The sequence below is a fragment of the Bufo bufo genome, chromosome 6, assembly GCF_905171765.1.
Source record: "Bufo bufo chromosome 6, aBufBuf1.1, whole genome shotgun sequence".
NCBI classification, from domain to species: domain Eukaryota; kingdom Metazoa; phylum Chordata; class Amphibia; order Anura; family Bufonidae; genus Bufo; species Bufo bufo.
In genome coordinates this window covers 118,529,588-118,549,810 of record NC_053394.1, presented here as the reverse complement: position 1 = coordinate 118,549,810, position 20,223 = coordinate 118,529,588, and the positions used below count along the sequence as shown (strand labels likewise).

The window sequence follows — 20,223 nt, the reverse complement described above, 5'->3', positions numbered from 1 at the left end:
CGATCAGCTGATTGAGAAGGCACAGTTGCTCACAGTAGTGCCGCAGCCTTCTCTCCTGCTTTTCCTAGACCATATTATGTCACGTTTATGAGTCATGTGGCCTAGGCACAGCTCAGTCCCATAAAGGTGAATGGGTCTGAGCTGCGATATTAAGCACTGCGGCTATACAATGTACGGCACAGTGTTTGGTGGGCAGAGAGAAGGCTGCGAGGCTGGTGCCTTCTCTAATGTAACACCCCCACCAATCAGATACTGAACCTATTTGGGGGGGGGGGGCATCAGTAAACAAATGCCAGAGAAACCCCTTTAAAGGGTCACTAACTTTTTACAAAACGTTTATCTCATAGAGACATATCAAAAGCTTAGATCGGTGGGGGTCTGACCCTGCTGCTGAGACCCCCATCGATCCTTAGAACAAGGGGAGATGAGCGCACACATAGCACACTCCCTCTCTCCTCGCTGCACAAGACAGAGCACGCTATGCATGCATTTCTCTCACATCAATCTAGGGATTGATGGGGTCTCAGCGCTCAGACCCCTCCGATCTCAACTTTTGATATGTTTCTATGATATATAAAAAGTTTTGCGAAAAGTTAGTGACTGCTTAATTGAAACACTGTGAATATAGTCAATGAGGTGACTTCTCTCCTCTGAACTGCACATACTTACCAACATTGCAGTTGGTAAATAAGGGACAAATAGACTGTGCTGCCCAGCCTGAACTGGGCAGCACGGTGGCTCAGTGGTTAGCACTGTTGCCTTGCAGTCCTGGGTTTCAATCCGACCAAGGACAACATCTGCATGGAGTTTGTATGTTCTTCACACATGTTTGCGTGGGTTTACTCCGGGTACTCCGGTTTCTTCCCACACTCCAAAGACATACTGATAGGGACGTTAGATTGTAAGCCTCATTGGAGAAAGAAAGCAATGATAATGTCTGTAAAGCGCTGCGGAATATAGTAGCGCTATATAAGCAAAATAAATAAAATAAAAATACATTTGCAGGGACTGTCTCTGTAAATTCAAGACTGATGGCAACTATGTCTGCATGAATTAGTTATTAATTCTCAGTAACACAATCAAGTGTAGGCGATAGATCCGGTGTGTGCAAAGACTACTTTGGGTACATTTCAGATTGCATGTTGTTTTATAGTGTAATATCATGTTATTCCATTTTACTTATAGTGTGACATAAAGTGCGCCTGTTGTTTCAGGTGAGTTTTCAGAATAAACTGCTGTAATACTGTACCATTACATGACTTGTGTATGATAATATAATAACTTTCACCAGCTTACACCTCTGCAGGCTCTGTCTCTAATTCTCAGTTGGCTCTGAGCCAATGGTTAGAGACTAGCTGCTATGATGAATCCCACTGCATACATAGAAAAGCAGAGACAGAGCTCCTTCATCCCCTCCTCTGTGCATCGAAAACTATGAGCATCATAAAATAATTTCCTTAGTGAGCTGAAACTCCATCTTGTCCCCTAAGATGAGCAGTGAATTCACAGTAATTGAACAGTTTAGGGAGGTGTAGATCAAAAGGTGCTGATAAGTGGAGAAAGAAGCATTTCCCCCAATAAGCTATATCATAAATTTCTTATACTGTCATGTATTATTGATTTATACAAAATTTGTGACAATGACAATGACCGTATAGTCACTTCAGATACAAGAAGAAAGAAAGGGGGTAGACAGCAGACGAAGAAGAGTGAGAGGGCGGGATTATTTGATTTGGGGAGAGCCTCCAGGAAGTAAGCTAATCATAATGCACAATAAACGGATATAGAATTGAAGAAAAATTATATAAAAATTAAAAATCACAATGCACTAGTAACGCTTGGTTCTTTCAAATAATGTATCTCTATCAACCATTTTATTGGTTGGGTACAGTATATCCTTCTTAGCCCTTTAAAATATATTTATTGCATATACAATAGACTCATTGGCTGTAAATGTCTGTTATCCTGTGTTTAGATTAATTTTGAAGAAAATTCATGTAAATACTCACTTGCTCAGCATTTGAGGTCCAAAGCATTTCATCCATATGGTGATCATCTTTGGGGCTGTTTTCTGTTACACCTGTAGATTCCTCCTTCAACAGATAATTAAAAAACGATAGATCTCCCCAATGTAGCACCAAGAGCAGTGGTGCACAACCGTTGGCCCGGGGGCCACATGCAGCCCGCAATGCAGTTCTGTGTGTCCCCCAACAATATGGTCACAGTCATGCTTATCTGTGTCTGGTGGCTGCTCATATGTATTATCCATTTTTGGGAGAAGAGGAATGGTGTGTATCATGGGAGCAGGGACTGGTAAGTTCTAATGGGGAACTGAGTGGCCGTCTCTGGGATGTCTATATATTGGTAGAACTGAGGTCTCCTAAACTCCAAAAAGGAGTAGATGAGGTGTACAGGAGGCCAAGCGTGCATGCAACTATCTTCATTTCAGTTTTATGGGAGCAGGGAAACACTTGGTTGTTTCAGCAATCTACATTGGAGAGAGCCACATGCATGGTCTCTTCATTTCAGGAGGGTAAGCAGAGAAGAAGGGATCACCCATTCACCCAATATTTGGGAGTTTTGGAAGTGGAACAAGCACCTTTTGGGTATCTATGACACATGCTTTCAATATACCATAAATGTCTAAGATGGTAAATACTCTTTCAAGTTTTATTGCAGCTCTTGGGACTGGTTCAATATGACAGTGTGGCCCTCTGACCAGAATAAGTTGTGCACACCTGACTAAGAGCACTGGGAGCAATTTGTGACATACCATTGGAAGTTTAGCCCATTGCTGCACCAACATGACTAAGGTATAATATAAAACTAGCAGCATAAATGGGTTTGCAAAAACTGGCCAGTGTAGATCTTGGTGAAGATGGATCATCCATGATTCCGTCTGATTGGTCCTGATAATTGCTGTTATCCCAAAAAGCCTAAAAATTTCAAATAAAAAAGGGCTATATTTACAATGCTCCGTTGGACATGTCAAACAATAATATGAAATGGTTCATACTGAGTATCACTGGGCTCCGGTCATCCCATACTTGTGTTAAAGGCTCATGACTCACTAAACTTACCGGTGAACGCCATTAAGATATTTGGACATTGCATGAATGATGTATGAAAATACAGATGGAAATACCATGCTGCACTTAAAAAGTCAAATAATATTCAGATTACTGTGGTCCCAAACCCCTACTGACCACCTAGATTTGTTTTTTACTAATCTGCAATTTTAATCTGGCACTCGTTTTATGTGCCAGCCAGTCTCCTACTCTAGCAGATGGGATTAGAGAAACCTCCAATCCAGACCATTTAATCCTTAGATGCCATTGTCAATAGCAACTGCTGCATCTAAATTGAGTATCACCACAATTATACTGGCCAAGAGAATACATTTACCATGCTATTGATAATGTATATTGAACATTATAAAAACTAAAAATGGGGAAATTACTATCCCCCCTCCCCAAAAAAAACTAAATGTTATACATTATGGGGGTCATTTATTACGACTGGCGTTTTAGACGCCGGTCTTAATAACCCCTATAGCTGGCAGTGGATCCGCCGGAGTTATGTAGAGGCGCCATAACTTAGGCGTATCCACCGCCGCTTCTAAATGTAAGACAGCTTCTCAGCTGTCTGACATTTAGACCATTTTCTACGCCTAAACCACACGTAGAAAATGGTGAATGAAACAGGCCTGCCTACCCGTCACCTTCCTCGCCCACTTTTTTAGACCTCATGCAGCCGCATCGACGGGGGGAAAAAAAGTTATGTCTCTTGGAATGCGACAATGATGAAGAATTAAAAAACTGCTGGTTAATAATGGGTTAAAGTATTTGGCAGCATGTACCCCAGATAAAAAGAAAAAGCATACATTTTTTTTTTTTTATAATAATACAAGGAACAATAATTTAAAATCTTACCTAGCATACAAATCCTGGGGTGGAATTACTTCTTGGAAGTAGGGGAGCTGATATAGATAGACGGCCGTCAAGTGACCAGCACTAAAGACTGCAGCCATGACGCAGAGACTGCTGAAAACCACTAGGCTAACACTGCGGTTACATGCCCACCAGGAACACAAAAACATGAAGATGGAAAAATACAGGGCAGATGTCACAGACGGTAAAATTATACCTGCAGAAGACAGACGGGAGCAGTTACTGCAATGGAGTGGGAGACCGGAGCACCTGAATAAAACCTGCATGGGGAAAACATGCAATTCCCTGCAGATGAGGCCTCGGCCGCTCCCGGCAATGCTGACTGTTGATTATAAAACAACCAATGGAAACCAGTTGACTGCATCTTTAATGCAATTTTTACTCTTTGATAATGGGTTTCTTTAGTTAGACTAGTATCAGTTATGTGCTTTCTATCACTGGATTGCAGTAGACTATGATGTGACCTAATCATGTTCTTTAATGGCTTGGTGATGATTCCATTACTTCAGCAGTTTTCTTTGGAGGGTGGGTGGCAACACAGTTATAGCCTAATGCAAACTAACATTACACTGATGGGAAATACAACCTTAGGGGAAAAAAAAAGGTTCCATACACTAATTATTTTTCATAAAATGTTCTATAAATGTTTAATGATGTCTGCATTGGTCATCTAGGGGTTGAGGGCATTTTTATGAAGCACAACCTAAAATGGAACATTTGCTTCATATTCAGTGGAGGAGATTTCAGCTTTGTTATTAGGCAGTGATAAAAGTAATAAAGTAATTCCAGTCATAGACGTACAGTAAATCAGATAATAGATAATTCAATGTTAGGTTGCGACCAGTCGAGGTGGATTTTCCATGGATTTTTAACGTAGATTTCACCCTATTCCAAGGGAAAATAGCCAAACCACAATTTGCTTTGTCAGGTTCCAAGGTTTGTGAAAAAGTCAGACTTTGACTCACAGCGAGCCACTTCCAAAAGGTGGCGCTAGCGATATGGTTCTCTTTCCCTGGGAGATACATCTTTCGATATTATTTTCCCATGGAGCATTGCAAAAAAAACTGGTCTTCATAAGACCCTCCCTAACCCCATGCATTGCAAAGGGAAATGGAAATAGAAATCTTGCCAATTTAAAATCCTCATTGTACTGATACTGTAAAACACTGCATGCAAATCCACAAGGCAAATGTGTAGTGTATCCATCCTAAATGCTATGGGGAGGGGGGGCTGGAGCATGCAACACCAAAAAATTACATGAAAAATGCTATTTTGTGTACAGAAACTACCTGACAGGCCAAGTAGAAGAGTAACCACCACTTTTCCGGCTGTCGTAAACAGAGCCTCAAACAAAATCTTCATTGCAGAAACGAAGGCTGTAACCTTCTCGATGAGTTTTGCTCGAGTGTCGTTGGTGTCCTTATCCACAGTGTCTTCTGTGGAAAAATCTGTCTCATTCTCACTTTCTTCCGTTTCACTTTCTGTCTCAGATTCCTGAGGTAAAATAAATCAGATTAATAAAAACGTAATAAAATGTTTTTATTGTAGCTTGTCTTCCCACTACAGTTCTCCAGAACGACTACTGCACTACTGTTAATTATTATTACAAGAGTTAAAAACATTTTTTGTGATTTATTGTATTTTATAGCAACCAGAGGGTTAATATATTGGCAAACTGTCTAGGTTACCAGGGTGATGGGCTGGGCCTGCCCCCTGGTTAGTTAATTAGTTGAGAATCCTTGTCTGAGCAGAGCAAGGGAGAAGACAATGCTACCAGTATCCAGGTTCAGAGAAGGGATTATTGTCTCCGGCATCTACTGTACTTTGAGTAGGACTGGCTATCAGTAATGGCCAGTTCGCAGTGTTCGCCAGCGAACACACATGCAGGCTGCCATCTTAACTCACAAGTCCGGCGATGCACAGGTAAGCCCTTACCTGTGCCGCGAGCCGGTCTGAAACAAATGCGGTCACCGGGAGCAGGCAGTCCGAGAACAGCCGCCGGAACTGCTCCCAGTGACCGCATTTGTTTCAGACTGGCTCCCGGCACAGGCACAGGTAAGGGCTTACCTGTGCATTGCCGGACTTGTGAGTTAAGATAGCAGCCTGCATGTGTGTTCGCTGGCGAACACTGCGAACTGGCCATCACTGTTGACTATCTGTATCGTAAATCTGCACCCCTGAGCCCAGGAAGAGCAGAAAGAGTTAGTAAGCAACTAATTGCATGTCTGTGGTTCTGTTGATAGACTTCAAAGTGTCTTTATGTTGTGCCCATTCACAAGAAAGGTAGTAGGGAGGAATCGGGCAACTATTGCATCAACTGTTTCATTCTCTGCAGTTTTGCCTGTGCATAACCTTCAGCATGACAGGAAGATGCGCATTAAGGAATTCAATGTATGGCTTGGTGAATGGTGTCTGAACCAAGGGTTTGGATTTGTGTCTCATGATAGCTCTTGTTGGAATGGAAAAGAACTGTACAAGAAAGATGGTTTGCATCTTTCTCTCAAGGGAACGAATGTCCTCGGTGAACAGTTCCAAGTATTTGCTAAGAAGCATTTAAACTAGGAAAGGGGGGCAAAAGAGTGATAATCCAGCAGTCCGACTGCGCCCCGGAACAATGCCAGAAGAGGCCAGTAGCACAAAGGTTAAGAAATGACAAGCTCAGAGTCTTGTCTACAAATGCTCGCAGTCTAGGGAATAAGATCAATGAGCTTGAGGCTATAATGGCATCTGAGAATATAGATGTAGTGGCTGTTACTGAGACGTGGTTCAAGGGGAGTAATGACTGGGATATATCAATACCAGGGTTCTCTCTATACAGGAAAGACAGAGAAGGCAAGAAGGGGGGAGGGGTGGCCCTGTATGTGAAAGATAGCATAAAATCGAATTTGATACAAGTTAGCGAGAACAATTTAGAGTCAGTTTGGGTTACCTTGCAGCTTGATAATCATAAGGTAACTCGTGTAGGTGTTATATATAGACCACCTACCCAAGTCAAAGAATTAGATGATCTACTAGTTGAGGAAATAGCTAAAATGACATTGAAGGGGGAAGTTATCATTATGGGAGACTTCAATCTTCCAGATGTTAACTGGAAAACCAAAATAGCTAGTTCTGCCAAGAGTACAGATATTCTAAATTCCCTACTGGGATTATCTCTACAGCAAGTAGTGGAGGAGCCAACCCGGAAGGAGGCCATTTTAGATTTAGTATTCACAAATGGGAATTTGGTATCTGATATTACTGTAGGGGAAAGCTTGGGATCTAGTGATCACCAGTCAGTGTGGTTTACTATAAGTACAGTGACTGAGTCACACCACACAAAAACAAAAGTTTTAGATTTTAGAAAAACTGACTTTTCTAAAATTAGATTAGTGGTATACGAGTCCCTATAAGACTGGAACAGTTTCATTGGAGTCCAGAAGAAATGGGACTACTTAAAAGTGGCACTATTGAAGGCAACAGAAGATTGCATTAGGCTTGTCAGTAAAAGCAAAAAAAGGAAGAGACCACTGTGGTACTCAGCAGAAGTGGCCAAAATCATTAAAAACAAAAAGATAGCATTTAGGAATTATAAAAAAAACAAAACGAGGATGACAGACAAATTTATAAGATTAGGCAGAGAGAGGCCAAACAAGTTATAAGAGCTTCTAAAGCACAGGCAGAAGAGAAATTAGCTCAGTCAGGGAAAAAAGGCGATAAGGCATTCTTCAGATACATAAATGAAAAAAGGAAACTAAAACAAGGAATTACCAAATTAAAAACTAAAGACGGAAGGTATATGGAAGAAGATAAAGAACTAGCTGACTGCCTCAATGAATACTTCTGTTCAGTTTTTACAAAGGAAAATGAAGGAGAAGGACCTCAGTTGGGAAAGAAGACTAATGAATCTTTTGACGCATGTGTCTTTACAGAGGAAGAGGTTCTAAGTCAACTGTCTAAAATTAATACAAATAAGTCACAGGGGCCTGATGGGATACACCCAAAGCTATTAAAAGAGCTCAGCGGTGAACTAGCAAAACCATTAACAGATTTATTTAACCAATCACTGGCAACAGGAGTCATCCCAGAAGATTGGAAATTAGCAAATGTTGTGCCCATTCACAAGAAAGGTAGTAGGGAGGAATCGGGCAACTATAGGCCAGTAAGCCTGACATCAATAGTGGGGAAATTAATGGAAACCATACTTAAGGAGAGGATTGTGGACCATCTAAAATCCCATGGATTGAAAGATGAAAAACAGCATGGGTTTACTTCAGGGAGATCATGTCAAACTAATCTTATTGATTTTTTTGATTGGGTGACTAAAATAATAAATGGAGGAGGTGCAGTAGACATCGCTTATCTAGACTTTAGTAAGGCTTTTGATACTGTCCCACATAGAAGGCTTATCAATAAAGTGCAGTCATTGGGCTTGGACTCCCATATTGTTGAATGGATTAGGCAGTGGCTGAGGGACAGGCAACAGAGGGTTGTAGTCAATGGAGTATATTCAGACCAAGGTCTTGTTACCAGTGGGGTACCTCAGGGATCTGTTCTGGGACCCATATTGTTTAATATCTTTATCAGCGAAATTGCAGAAGGCCTCAATGGTAAGGTGTGTCTTTTTGCTGATGACACAAAGATTTGTAACAGGGTTGATGTTCCTGGAGGAATACACCAAATGGAAAAGGACTTAGGAAAACTAGAGGAATGGTCAAAAATCTGGCAACTAAAATTTAATGTTGATAAGTGCAAGATAATGCACCTGGGACGTAAAAACCCAAGAGCAGAATATAAAATCAGTGATACAGTCCTAACCTCAGTATCTGAGGAAAGGGATTTAGGGATCATTATTTCAGAAGACTTAAAGGTAGGCAGACAATGTCACAGAGCAGCAGGAAATGCTAGCAGAATGCTTGGGTGTATAGCAAGAGGAATTACCAGTAGAAAGAGGGAGGTGCTCATGCCGCTCTACAGAGCACTAGTGAGACCTCATTTGGAGTATTGTGCTCAGTACTGGAGACCATATCTCCAGAAGGATATTGATACTTTGGAGAGAGTTCAGAGAAGAGCTACTAAACTAGTACATGGATTGCAGGATAAAACTTACCAGGAAAGATTAAAGGACCTTAACATGTATAGCTTGGAAGAAAGACGAGACAGAGGGGATATGACAGAAACTTTTAAATACATAAAGGGAATCAACAAGGTAAAAGAGGAAAGAATATTTAAAAGAAGAAAAACTGCTACAAGAGGACATAGTTTTAAATTAGAGGGGCAAAGGTTTAAAAGTAATATCAGGAAGTATTACTTTACTGAGAGAGTAGTGGATGCATGGAATAGCCTTCCTGCAGAAGTGGCAGCTGCAAATACAGTGGAGGAGTTTAAAAGCATGCATGGGATAGGCATAAGGCCATCCTTCATATAAGATAAAGCCAGGGGCTATCCATAGTATTTAGTATATTGGGCAGACTAGATGGGCCAAATGGTTCTTATCTGCCGACACATTCTATGTTTCTATGTTTCTATGTTTAGGGGAAAAGAGAGCCAGGGAGAACTACAGCTACCATTATTGTTCCTGTCTATATACTTATATTGGGAGAGGATTAGGCCCCACTCACACAACAGTATGGCCGCCGTGCCCGTGTTGCAGACTGCAAACTGAGGGTCTGCAAACATGGGCACCCGCTGTGTGAACTATGCATCGCAGTGTGTACCCATTGGGTCCACGATCTGCAAGATATGGCGAAAAATAACTTTTTGAGGCACTGACCTGGAAGCCCACAGAAGCGCTTCCATGGGCTTCCAGGTCCATGCCTCTGCTCTGCAAAAGATAGGACATGTCTTATCTTTTGCCATATCTCGTGGATTGCGGGCCCATTTAAGTCAATGAGTCCATACTGAGGTACAGAGTTCACGGCCAGTGCCCATGTTTTGTGGACCCACTGTATGCGATCCGCAAACATGGGCATGGCGGCCATACGGTAGTGGGAATGGAGCTTTACATTGTGATATACAGTTGCAAGAAAAAGTATGTGAACCCTTGGATTTAATAGCAGGTTGAACCTCCTTTGGCAGCAATAACTTCAACCAAACGTTTCCTGTATTCGCAGATCAGACGTGCACAACGGTCAGGAGTAATTCTTGACCATTCCTCTTTACAGGACTGTTTCAGTTCAGCAATATTCTTGGGATGTCTGGTGTGAATCGCTTTCTTGAGGTCATGCCACAGCATCTCAATCGGGTTGAGGTCAGGACAATGACTGGGCCACTCCAGAAGGTGTATTTTCTTCTGTTTAAGCCATTCTGTTGTTGATTTACTTCTATGCTTTGGGTCGTTGTCCTGTTGCAACACCCATCTTCTGTTGAGCTTCAGCTGCTGGACAGATGGCCTTAAGTTCTCCTGCAAAATTTCTTGATAAACTTGGGAATTCATTTTTCCTTCGATGATAGCAATCCGTCCAGGCCCTGACGCAGCAAAGCAGCCCCAAACCATGATGCCCCCACCACCATACTTCACAGTTGGGATGAGGTTTTGATGTTGGTGTGTTGTGCCTCTTTTTCTCCACACATAGTGTTGTGTGTTTCTTCCAAACAACTCAACTTTGGTTTCATCTGTCCACAGAATTTTTTGCCAGTACTGCTGTGGAACATCCAGGTGCTCTTGTGCAAACTGTATACGTGCAGCAATGTTTTTTTGGACAGCAGTGGCTTCCTCTGTGGTATCCTCCCATGAAATCCATTCTTGTTTAGTGTTTTACGTATCGTAGATTCGCTAACAGGGATGTTAGCATATGCCAGAGACTTTTGTAAGTCTTTAGCTGACACTCTAGGATTCTTCTTCACCTCATTGAGCAGTCTGCGCTTTGCTCTTGCAGGCATCTTTACAGGACGGCCACTCCTAGGGAGAGTAGCAGCAGTACTAAACTTTCTCCATTTATAGACAATTTGTCTTACCGTGGACTGATGAACAGCAAGGCTTTTGGAGATCCTTTAAAACCCTTTCCAGCTTTATGCAAGTCAACAATTCCTAATCGTAGGTCTTCTGAGAGCTCTTTTGTGTGAGGCATCATTCACATCAGGCAATGCTTCTTGTAAAAAGCAAACCCAGAACTGGTGTGTGTTTTTTATAGGACAGGGCAGCTGTAACCAACACCTCCAATCTCATCTCATTGATTGGACTTCAGTTGGCTAACACCTTACTCCAATTAGCTCTTGGAGATGTCATTAGTCTAGGGGTTCACAAACTTTTTCCACCTGCACTGTGAATGTTTACATGGTGTGTTCAATAAAAACATGGTAACATTTAATTCTTTGTGTGTGATTAGTTTAAGCAGACTGTGATTGTCTATTGTTGTGACTTAGATGAAGATCAGATCACATTTTATGACCAATTTGTGCAGAAATCCATATCATTCCAAAGGGTTCACATACCTTTTCTTGCAACTGTATATGTGCCTTTTACTGCTGTATATACTACTACTCCCATCTTCAATTTATTAAAGAAAGACTTTATTTATTGCTACCTGCAGCCATGATTGACTCCACCATCTGTCAGCCTCTGCCTCAGCACTCCTGTCTTCCACCAAGCCAAACCATTCACCATCAAAGGCACGCCAACTACCAGCAGGCAGGAGCCCCAGCACCAGGGTGTGCCCCAAGGGAAGAAATTGTGCATCCTCCAGTCACTGCACAGCTCTAGGGAGCGCACGTGTGGAGCTAGCGACCCTGAGCTATGAGTACTACTACCACCTTCATTGCCACTACCACTCCTCCCATCCTCACCTCCCATCTGAGTCACAGCACCACCACTTACATTTATAGCGTGTCAAACAGAATCCTTCTTACTTAATGTTTTTTGGCTAGTGCAAACTATATAGTGAATATTACACTGTATTATTACAGAGCAGTTATGACATATGGTAGTTTTTCTCAGTTTAATTGTAATTATGGCCCTGAATGTGAATTTTACAGCCCGGACCTTCTATCTGGCATGTCAGCGTCTGGCCATGTGAAGGAGTGCTTCTCCACCTGTGCCAGATTTAGAATGGCCTGACTTGCAGAATAGAATGGGTGGCTGTAACAGCGAGGTGGGAAGGATTGCCAGCATGACTTACGCAACTCGTCTCAGGCAGCGACATGCCCCAGTGAATCCACTAGTGACTCCACACCCCAGTGACTCCACGCCCTAGTGACTCTGCTAGTGAATCCACGCCCCAGTGACTCCACTGGTGACTCCACGCCCTAGTGGCTCCGCTAGTAACTCCACACCTCAGTGAATCCACTAGTGACTCCATGTCCCAGTGACTCTGCTAGTTACTCCGCTAGTGACTCTATGCCCCAGTGATTCCGCTAGTAACTCCACCCCCCAGTGACTCCGCTAGTGACTCTATGCCCCAGTGACTCTACTAGTGACTCCACCCCCCAGTGACTCCTTTAGTGACTCCACGCCCCAGTGACTCCGTTAGTGAGTCCACGCCCCACGCTCCACTTTTTCACACAAAAAAACTTATTAGGCAACTGAAGAAAAACAGTTTCTGAACCTTGGCAGTGTGACCAGTGTGAAGATTTGAATAGCTTAATGTGCCTGTTCTGATGACAGGTTATTTTTAACCCTTTCAGTACCCAGGCCAATTTTTGCAAATTTGACATGTGTCAATTTATGTGGTAATAACTTTGGAACGCTTTAACTTATCCAAGCGATTCTGAAAAATGTTTTCTCTTGACACATTGTACTTCATGACAGTGGTAAATTTGAGTCAATATATTTCACCTTTATTTAAAAAATAATCCAAAATGTACCAAAAATGTGGAAAAATTCACAATTTTCTCAATTTCAATTTGTCTACTTTTAAGACAGATAGTAATACCTCATAAAATGGTTATCAATCAACATTTCAAAAAATTCTCTGTGGACAGGGTATTCTCATATTCTAAAATATAACTTTTACTAGATATGCCGTAAAATAATAGATCAATAAGGTTAAAAACAACACCAAAAACAGTGAGCAGATCAAAAAGACTGAACCGCTATCAACACACCCTACTATTATCTTGTCATATCCTCAGATCCAGTCTAGTTGCCTGAGGACAGATCACAAAATTAGTAAGATACAGTCTTACCGCCTCCAGACGTGCAGATTGCAGATGAGTATCAGTTGTGTGATAAAGGAGTATCCTTAAAACACAAGAATATTGAGGACAGGTGCTTTGCTTGCAAGTGTAAAGAGCAGCAATATACTAGTGACCCTAGTTAAAGGGGTTGTCCGGGTTCAGAGCTGAACCCGGACATACCTCCATTTTCACCCAGGCAGCCCCCCTGACATGAGCATCGGAGCAGTTCATGCTCCGATGCTCTCCTTTGCCCTGCACTAAATTGCGCAGGGCAAAGGCATTTTTTGGAGATCCGGTACGTACCGGGGCTCTACATGGGGCTGCCAGGAACCCCGTTGATGTCACCGGCACTGATAGGTGGGATTTAGAGCTAAAGCCCGCCCATCAGAGCCGGTGACATCACTGAACACACTGCCGGGCGGAAGTTTCCGCCAGGCCGTGTGTTATTGAAAACAAAAGAGCCCGTGCCCCTGCGCGATTTAGCGCAGGGCACGGGAGCGCCACGGAGCATGAGATGATCCGATGCTAGCCTCAGGGGGGCTGCCTAAACATAATAACTACCAGTACTCCATTCTTCACAGGATTCAGTCAAATAAACACCATACAAATAGTGCACATTAAACCACCTCTTACTTACTAGTGAAGTATCACATCAACTCCCAAACAGGGGTGGACACAGTCCGACAGTGGTCCCGCTGTGTCTAGATGTAGGGAAGTGTCCCATACATCTTGCCGCCTCACCGTTGGTGTAGCCGAGTGGGGAGAGCACAGACCTGCGTCTCATCCCTTTTATTGAATTTGCCTCGCTTTTTCACCCCTCCCCTACTTCCTGTAATAGTAATACCGCTAAGCACCCCCTATTTTTTGGGGGGTGGGTTTGTGTTCGATCTATTCAGTGTGCAACAGAACCACACTATACATAATCTCGTTACACACTCAGCAGATCACAAACAGTAAAAGTGGATGTACAGTAGGATCACCGAATGTTTTTTGTTTGGGGGGACAATTTTAATGTCACAAGGACGGTGACACATGCCTGTCTCATCAAATGAAGCAGCTAAAGTTCTGCTGCTCATTCAGTCCGTTAGGCTGTACAGTTTTAAGATAATAAATCGACTTGGCCTCACATTGGAGTATTTTCTGATCCCTCCTCTAATTGGATTTTTAATCAGTTCAATACCCATGAATGAAAGACACTCTGGCCTTCCCTCATGGTCACTCCTCACATGACGTGAGACCGTAGTGTCCCTTGAATTTGCTACATCACCCAGATGTTCCCCTACTCATTTCGTTTTACCAATATATTCTTTGCCACATAAACAGGTTATTTTGTAAATGAACCCTTTGGATCTACAATTGATAAAATCCCAGATTTCTTATTTTCTCCCCGTGTTATTACTCACAAATGTTTTGCTGCATTTCATGTATTTGCATGCCACACATCCAGTGCAGCTGTACTAGAGCGACAGCCTAAGGGGAGGCTGCCATGATAGGTTTGTGGACGAGGGGACGTCAGGGGTAGTCGCAGGCTAGAGGTGGGCAGGAAAAGGTTAAGTGGGGAGGGGGTTGGGTTAAGGAGAGGGGCGGAGCGGTAAGGTTTTTAAGGGGGTGAAGCGGGAATTCGGGCGCCATTTTAGGTAGGAAAAGCTGAGGTAGAGAAGCTAGCTTACCTGTTATGGAGGCCCTCCTAGATAGGCTGAGGGAGGCGGCAGAGTCGCACGGCCCGGAGTGGTTGGAGGCGCAGGTATCGGGACTGCTTGGTGGGGAGGCAGCGGGCACCTCCAGCTCGGCGCCGGAGGGCAGATGGCCGCGTCAGGCACGGCCGCCGGCGCGCCTTAGCCCGAGCGAGACCCCACGGGCTCGGCGCCGGATTGGGAGTCCCTCCATGGACCCTCCACGCCGGGGAGGCACGGCTAAAGCTCCAGCGTCAGCCTCCCGGCGCGGGAGGAATCCCACAGTTCGGCGGAGCTCAGAGCAGGGCAGGGGTTCCCGCCCCCTGCCTTCCCCAGCGTGCAGCGATGGATCGGGACCTGCAGGATCCCCCCCCTCTGTGGGTGTCGGGAGGCCTGCACGGCCGGGGGAGTGTGAGGCGGTGTGGACACGAGGCTGGGCTGGCAGCTGGTCGGCAGGGGCCCAGGCCTTGGGATGCAGAAGAAGATGTGGCAAGTACTGGCAGGCAGCAGCGGGAGGAGGAGCCATCTTCACCATCATTGTGCGCACCGTGGAGGCTGGGGTGCGGGGATCCGGGTCAGCAGTGGTGTCGGCGCATGAGGACATCTCGTTGCTGGGGATGGATCTGCTGGAGTCAGGAGTGACGTCTGCAGGGTTCACAGCGCCCGGGCAGCCAGGTAAGACCTCGGTGGGATCTTCACATGCGGTAGTTAGCGCCCATGGGGGGGTGGGGGCAGGGGGGAGCCACGGGGAGTTGGATGGGGGGCTGAGTCAGTTGCTGGGTAGCTTGGCGGGTTGGGTTGCCGGTCTTGGGGGAGCAGGGTTGTCCCCATTGCCCACTTGGGGGGAGGGGGGGGGCCCCTTCGGTGCCGGTGAGGGTTGGGCCAGGGGTTGCTAATACGCAGGTGCGGGGGGGGGGGAGTCGGTATCGGTGCAGACCCAAGCGGGGGGCGAAGAGGAGCGGCGGAAAGTGGATGACTCGGCGCAAGGAGAGGTATATGTGTGTTTCGAGGGCCCATTGGAGGCGCATTTAAAGAAGGAGGTGAAGGAGTGCATTTGGAAGGGGGAGTATATGGAGATTTTTTCCTTGTTGCCCCTAGAGAGATTTCAGTTGGATGAAAAACGCAGGTATCGGCTGATTCCGCGTACCTTCTCCAACTGGCTGCAGGCGTTTGCCATTTTGGCGAGCATCATTGGGGAAAAAGCGCCGGAGTGCTGCTCTGCGCTGTTTTGTTATATGGACGCGATCGGGGAGGCGTATCGGGTGTATGGGGGCGTGGGCTGGCTTTGTTATGACGAGCAATTTAGGCAGAGGAAAGCGGTCCGCCCAAACATGCGGTGGGACCACAAAGATATTGGTGCGGGTGATGCCGCCGGGGCGGCAGTCCTTTCGGGGGGATGCAGGTAACGGGGCAGGGCAGTCGGGGATGTCAACGGCTGCGGCGAAGGGTTTGTGCTTCCTTTTTAATGAAGGGAACTGTAAATTCGGGGCGAAGTGCAAGTTCAAGCACGAGTGCACTTCCTGCGGCGGGGCTCATGGGGCGTCCAGATGTTTCCGAGGGGGGGGGGGAATGTAGTGGAAAAGGGTTTGACACCGGTACGGGTGGAAAGGATGGAGCCGTTTTTAAATAAGTATCCTGTTCGGCCTGCGGCTCAGTTATTGTTAGATGGTTTTAGGTTTGGTTTTCGTATCCCGTCAGACCCAGGGCCGACACCCTTTACGGGTAGGAATTTGCTCTCGGCAGGGGAGCATGCGGAGGTGGTGTCAGAGAAGCTGGCAAAGGATGTGTTGTTGGGGCGTATGGATGGACCGTTTGAGGGTCCGCCGTTCTCGGATTTTAAGGTTTCGCCGTTGGGGGTGGTGCCAAAGAAGGAGCCAAACAAGTTTTGGCTGATCCATCACTTGTCATTTCCAAAGGGGGCGTCGGTCAATGAGGGTATTGATCCTGAATTGTGTTCAGTGGTCTACACCTCGTTTGACGCGGCTGTGGCGTGGGTGCGGCGTTTAGGTCCGGGGACTTTGTTGGCGAAGACAGACATTGAAGCGGCTTTTCGTTTACTCCCGGTGCACCCAGATAGCTTACATCTATTGGGGTGTTTTTGGGATGGGGTGTTTTACGTGGATAGGTGTCTGCCGATGGGCTGTTCCTTGTCATGCGCATATTTTGAGGCCTTCAGTTCTATCCTGGAGTGGGTGGTGGTGGAAGTTTCGGGTTGCAAGTCAGTCATCCATTACCTGGATGATTTTTTGTGTTTGGGTCCTGCGGATTCGCGGGTATGTCATCTGTTGCTCTCTACGTTACAGTCGGTGTTTGCGTCCTTTGGGGTGCCGCTTGCAGAAGGGAAGACGGTGGGGCCTACGACTGAGTTGAGTTTTTTGGGGATTGTTCTGGATACGGTGGACATGGAGTGTAGGTTGCCGGAGGATAAGTTGTGGGATTTGCGGGCGGAGGTCGACAGGGCGGGTAGGTCGGTTAAGATTCGTTTGAGGGATTTGCAATCATTGTTGGGGAAGTTAAATTTTGCATGTCGTATTATGCACATGGGGCGAATATTTTGCAGGCGGTTGGCGGCGGCGACTGCGGGGGTGACGGCAGCGCATCACTTTATTCGTTTGGGGCGCGAGCTGCGAAGGGATTTGGAAGTGTGGGCTAGGTTCTTGTCAGAGTTCAACGGGAGGGCGTTGGTTTTGGGGGATGTGGTGGATAGTGTGGATTTTGATTTGTTTTCTGACGTGGCGGGGGGAGTTGGTTTTGGGGTCTACTGCAACGGGCAGTGGTGTGCGGACCGCTGGCCTGAGTCGTGGGGGGTAAGGGGTTGGGTTCGGAATCTGGCATTGTTAGAGCTCTTTACTATTGTGCTAGCACTGGAGTTGTGGGGGGATAAGTTTCGTAACAAAAAGGTGAGGTTTCATTGTGACAATTTGGGGGTGGTGCAGGCCATTAATAATTTGTCTGCTTCATCCCCGCCGGTTGTTAGGTTGTTGCAGCATATGGTATTGCGTTGTTTAGCGTTGAATGTGTGGGTGGTAGCGGTTCATGTGCCGGGGGTCTCTAACGGTATTGCAGATGCTCTTTCTCGTTCGCAGTGGGAGCGCTTTCGGCAGCTGGCGCCAGAGGCAGAGGTCGCCGGGTTGGAGTGTCCGGGGCTGCTGTGGGAGATCTTGGAGGTACTGTGAGTAGGCTATTAAGGGTCTCCCTAACGGCCGGTACGTGGGCAGCGTATGCTGAGGCTTGGGATGGTTGGGTGAGTTGGTGTGGCATGCTGGGAGTGGATGCGGGTGAAGTTCCCTTGGTGTTGTTTTTGGGGTGCAAGAAAGATGAAGGGTGGTCGGTGGCTCAGGTAAACAGGTGCATGTCGGGCTTGGCTTTTGGTTTCAAGCTGCGGGGGCTGGTGGATTGTACCAAGGCTTTTTTGGTTCGGCAGCTGTTGAAGGGTTGGCGGAGGGGTTGGCGGACGGAGGATAGGCGGCTACCGGTGTCGTTTGAGCTGTTGTTAAATCTTGGGGGGCGATTAGAGGTTGCCTGTAGCTCTGGGAGGGAGGTAAGCTTGTTTAAGTCGGCATTTTCGTTGGCCTTTTTCGGGGCGTTTAGGTTGGGTGAATTGGTGAGTAGGAGCGTTAGTTGTGCCGGGGGGGTTACGGGATGTGGATGTGGATATCTTTCAGGACAGGGTGGTGGTCCGGCTGCGTAGGCCCAAGATAGATCAGGAGGGGCGAGGGTGCAGTGTTTGTTTGTTCGCAGTGCCGGGTTGCTCGATGTGTCCGGTCGTTTGCCTGCAGAAGTATCGCGGGGGTAGGTGGGAAGAGGCAGCCCCCTTTTTGCAGCACGCGGATGGGTCATTTTTATCCAGCTTCCAGTTCATGGCGGTTCTGAAGAGGTGCTTGAGGGAATTGGGGGTTGATTCGCGGTGTTACACGGGTCACTCGTTCCGGATTGGGGTGGCGACGGAGGCAGCCCGTCGGGGTATGAGTGAGGAGGTTATTAAGAGGATAGGTCGGTGGGAATCGGGTAGGTTTCGATCCTATGTGCGTTTGGGCAGTCTGTAAGGGATGCGGGTTGCGGGCTTCGGCATTAATGCGGTTGTTATGTTTGTCTTGTTTCAGGTGTCCCCCCGGCTCTGGTGTGTATTATCGGGCATTTCTTCATTTTTTGGGGGGCGTTACGGGCCGATGTGCGGCCGAACGGTCGGCAGCTGGGCTTTGATAGGGAGGTGGTGGCCATCCGGTGGCTGAGTTACCGAGGTATGTTGTGGGGTGGGGTTTTGAGGGAGGTTCACCGCTTTGTGCAGCTGGACCGGCCTCCGGATGTATTGGTGCTGCATGCTGGAGGGAACGATTTGGGCATGAAGCCGTGAGAGAATTAATCTGGGATATTAAGTTTGACCTGTTACGGTTGTGGTCGTTGTTTCCCGGGATGGTAGTGGTGTGGTCGGACATCGTGTCTAGACGGCGTTGGCGGGAGGCCCGATCGGTGGAGAGGATAAACAAGGCCCGCATTAAAGTTAATAGGGCGGTTGGAAAATTTGTGGCGCGGAATGGGGCAGTTGTGGTACGGCATTTTGAGTTAGAGCCAGGAGTTGGTGAGTTTTGGAGGGCGGACGGGGTCCACCTCAATGCAGTGGGCATTGATCTGTGGTCTTTGGGTCTGCAAGGGGGGATCGAGCGAGCTTTGGGGGTGTGGAAGAGCGCGCAAGCTTGAGGTAAAGGTCAAGTTGCGCGTCTGTGGCGGTAGGAGGTCCTGGAAGACAGTGGTAGGGCTTGGTGTTTGTGGATGGGAGGGCCTCAATTGGTGGGGCTGGACTCCCAGGTTTGGAAAGTTGGTTAATTTCTGTGGGGTGACCATCACTCGGTGTCTCCGAGCTGGAGTGATACGGCTGGAGGCAAGGTGGCTTGAGCCAGGTGTTTGGTGCACCAGCTGGAATCGGGGCTTCTAGGACCTCCTTCGTCAGGTCTAGGTATATACAGATATGTTTATATATGTTACATGTTATGTTTGTATTAATAAAAGGCTTCTGTGGCCATTTAATTCCAATATGCGGCTCTGTGTCATTTTTGGCGGGGGGTTGGTAACGAGGTAGGGTAAGGGTGTGTGAGGTTAATGGGGGAGAATAGAGGACCCGAGGGAATTCCCCAATAACCTAATCATGAACATCTGTAATTACCACGCACCCAACTGTCCAGCCATGTTCCTGGTGTTGGAGCTGCCAAGAAATGGCTTTTGACCAGTTGGTCCCGCACACTTGGTCCCCTTCTGTAAGTGATGCAATATGTCTGCTTATTCAAAACTGATGTTACAAACTTTGTTAACCCTTGAGGTGTTCCACAAGAATTAAAGGAAAATAGAGGTGAAATTTCAAAATTTAACTTTTTTGGTAGATTTTTAAATTAATTATAAATTTTTGTTAATCAATTTTTTCTTGCAACACAGTATGCGTTACCTGCAAAATAAACCTCAATATATATTACTCCGATTCTGCAGTTTACATAAATACCCCATATGTGGCGTTA

The 20,223-nt window shown here is 46.2% G+C and overlaps 1 protein-coding gene across 1 annotated transcript in view; it reads right to left on the bottom strand.

Moving 5' to 3' along the window:
* Positions 1 to 20,223, bottom strand: part of LOC121003882 (piezo-type mechanosensitive ion channel component 2-like) — a 124,138-nt gene that overhangs the window by 76,866 nt on the left and 27,049 nt on the right. The window contains exons 5-10 of the mRNA XM_040435822.1: positions 5,240 to 5,444; positions 3,933 to 4,146; positions 2,770 to 2,936; positions 2,594 to 2,622; positions 2,333 to 2,343; positions 2,010 to 2,064 (exon numbers count right to left, since the gene is read on the bottom strand). Of these exons, the coding sequence (XP_040291756.1) occupies positions 2,010 to 2,064; positions 2,333 to 2,343; positions 2,594 to 2,622; positions 2,770 to 2,936; positions 3,933 to 4,146; positions 5,240 to 5,444 (681 nt within the window). The remainder of the gene's footprint in view (positions 1 to 2,009; positions 2,065 to 2,332; positions 2,344 to 2,593; positions 2,623 to 2,769; positions 2,937 to 3,932; positions 4,147 to 5,239; positions 5,445 to 20,223) is intronic.